Raw genomic sequence first — 1,370 nt, forward strand, 5'->3', positions numbered from 1 at the left:
TTAAATGTAGATAAAAACTTCTGAACGGTACAAGTGTCGTTACTGAACATAAAAACGACACTGTGTTGTTATATATGTAAACACAACTATAAGCAATCGTGATCCATTCGTGTCTCTAAAAAATAATAAGTTGAACTTATTTACGTTGTATTATGCACATAATATGTACAAAAAATTGAGAGATACATTTATTAACATACGAGTAGGACAATTTGTTATTTCACCATCTCGATAATAAAAAAAACTATGTCATTTCTATATTTCTTTGTGACATTGTCAATTTTTCTGTATTATTTACTTCAGGAGTCCATTATTAGATGTCGTTTCGTTGAAAAAAATAAACCACAGTAGATAACGATTGTAGTGACATTTTACGTAACGGATAACAACTTGAGCGGCGTTCTACATTTCAAATAACAGTTGAAGTGCCATTACCATCCAATAATTGCAAGCAACATAAAACACACATTAAGTACAAAAACAACACCGACTTAAATATTATTCAATAATATATTCAATAATAAATGTACAATTTACATAAGATTTCTAAAATTATGTTTCCTTTTTCTTCAAATATAAATGAAATATTTCAATGTAGATGATAAATGTTTAAAAGATACCAAAATAGGTGAAAAATATAATAAAAGTAGGATTTTAGAGTAGTAGGAATATTTGAAGAGAAGAAAACGAGGTTTTTGTTATTTTGGGGGCAAAAGTTGAATTGAGGAATTTAATTGGATTAATAAGGGTGTTTGAGTCTTTTTCAATAGTAAGGGTATTTATGACATTTGGCATTATTTGTTTATTAAATTTTGTAAATGAAGGATATTTGACCAAAAAACATTGATGGAAGGCTATTTAATTAATAACATTCTTTGACCGGGTTATTTAACAAACTTCCGCTAAAAATAAATGGTACAACTGAACATGATATAATTTTCTTATTCAATTAGGTCAATTGTTTAAATTCTGATGTACAAGACGGTAATGTATCTACTGATTATTCTACACTTGGAACTATACTTCCGCTATATTACAAGGCAGAGACATTTCCCCGTCTACTCAATATCTTTTATGGCATCCTGCATCATAATCAACATCGAGAGATCACCAAATTTATCACATCGACCAATCAAAAGTCATTGCAAGTGCAGTGGCATTACCTTAGCCAGCCGTGTCACATAGGTTGCAGCCAGTGCAGTTGCTAAGAGTCCTAAACCAAGCGTCAATAGCTGACCATTTCCCCCAGGTAACCCTACATCAGATTCTTCTTGCTGGAAGAATCCGAGAAGGTAACAAGCAAAAGATTTTCTCATCCATTGAACATAAGAATCAATACGTACAGGCTTTGTTGCAAACCGTAAGAATCT

General features: G+C 31.2%; 1 protein-coding gene across 1 annotated transcript in view; it reads right to left on the reverse strand.

The window, feature by feature from the left end:
• Positions 1-916: 916 nt before the first annotated feature.
• LOC111394411 (TVP38/TMEM64 family membrane protein slr0305-like) overlaps positions 917-1,370 on the reverse strand; it is a 4,993-nt gene continuing 4,539 nt past the window's right edge. Inside the window, exons 6-7 of the mRNA XM_023020218.1 lie at positions 1,164-1,274; positions 917-1,082 (exon numbers count right to left, since the gene is read on the reverse strand). Of these exons, the coding sequence (XP_022875986.1) occupies positions 1,059-1,082; positions 1,164-1,274 (135 nt within the window). The 3' untranslated portion in view covers positions 917-1,058. The remainder of the gene's footprint in view (positions 1,083-1,163; positions 1,275-1,370) is intronic.

The sequence above is a fragment of the Olea europaea genome, chromosome 5 (assembly GCF_002742605.1).
Source record: "Olea europaea var. sylvestris chromosome 5, O_europaea_v1, whole genome shotgun sequence".
NCBI classification, from domain to species: Eukaryota; Viridiplantae; Streptophyta; class Magnoliopsida; order Lamiales; family Oleaceae; genus Olea; species Olea europaea.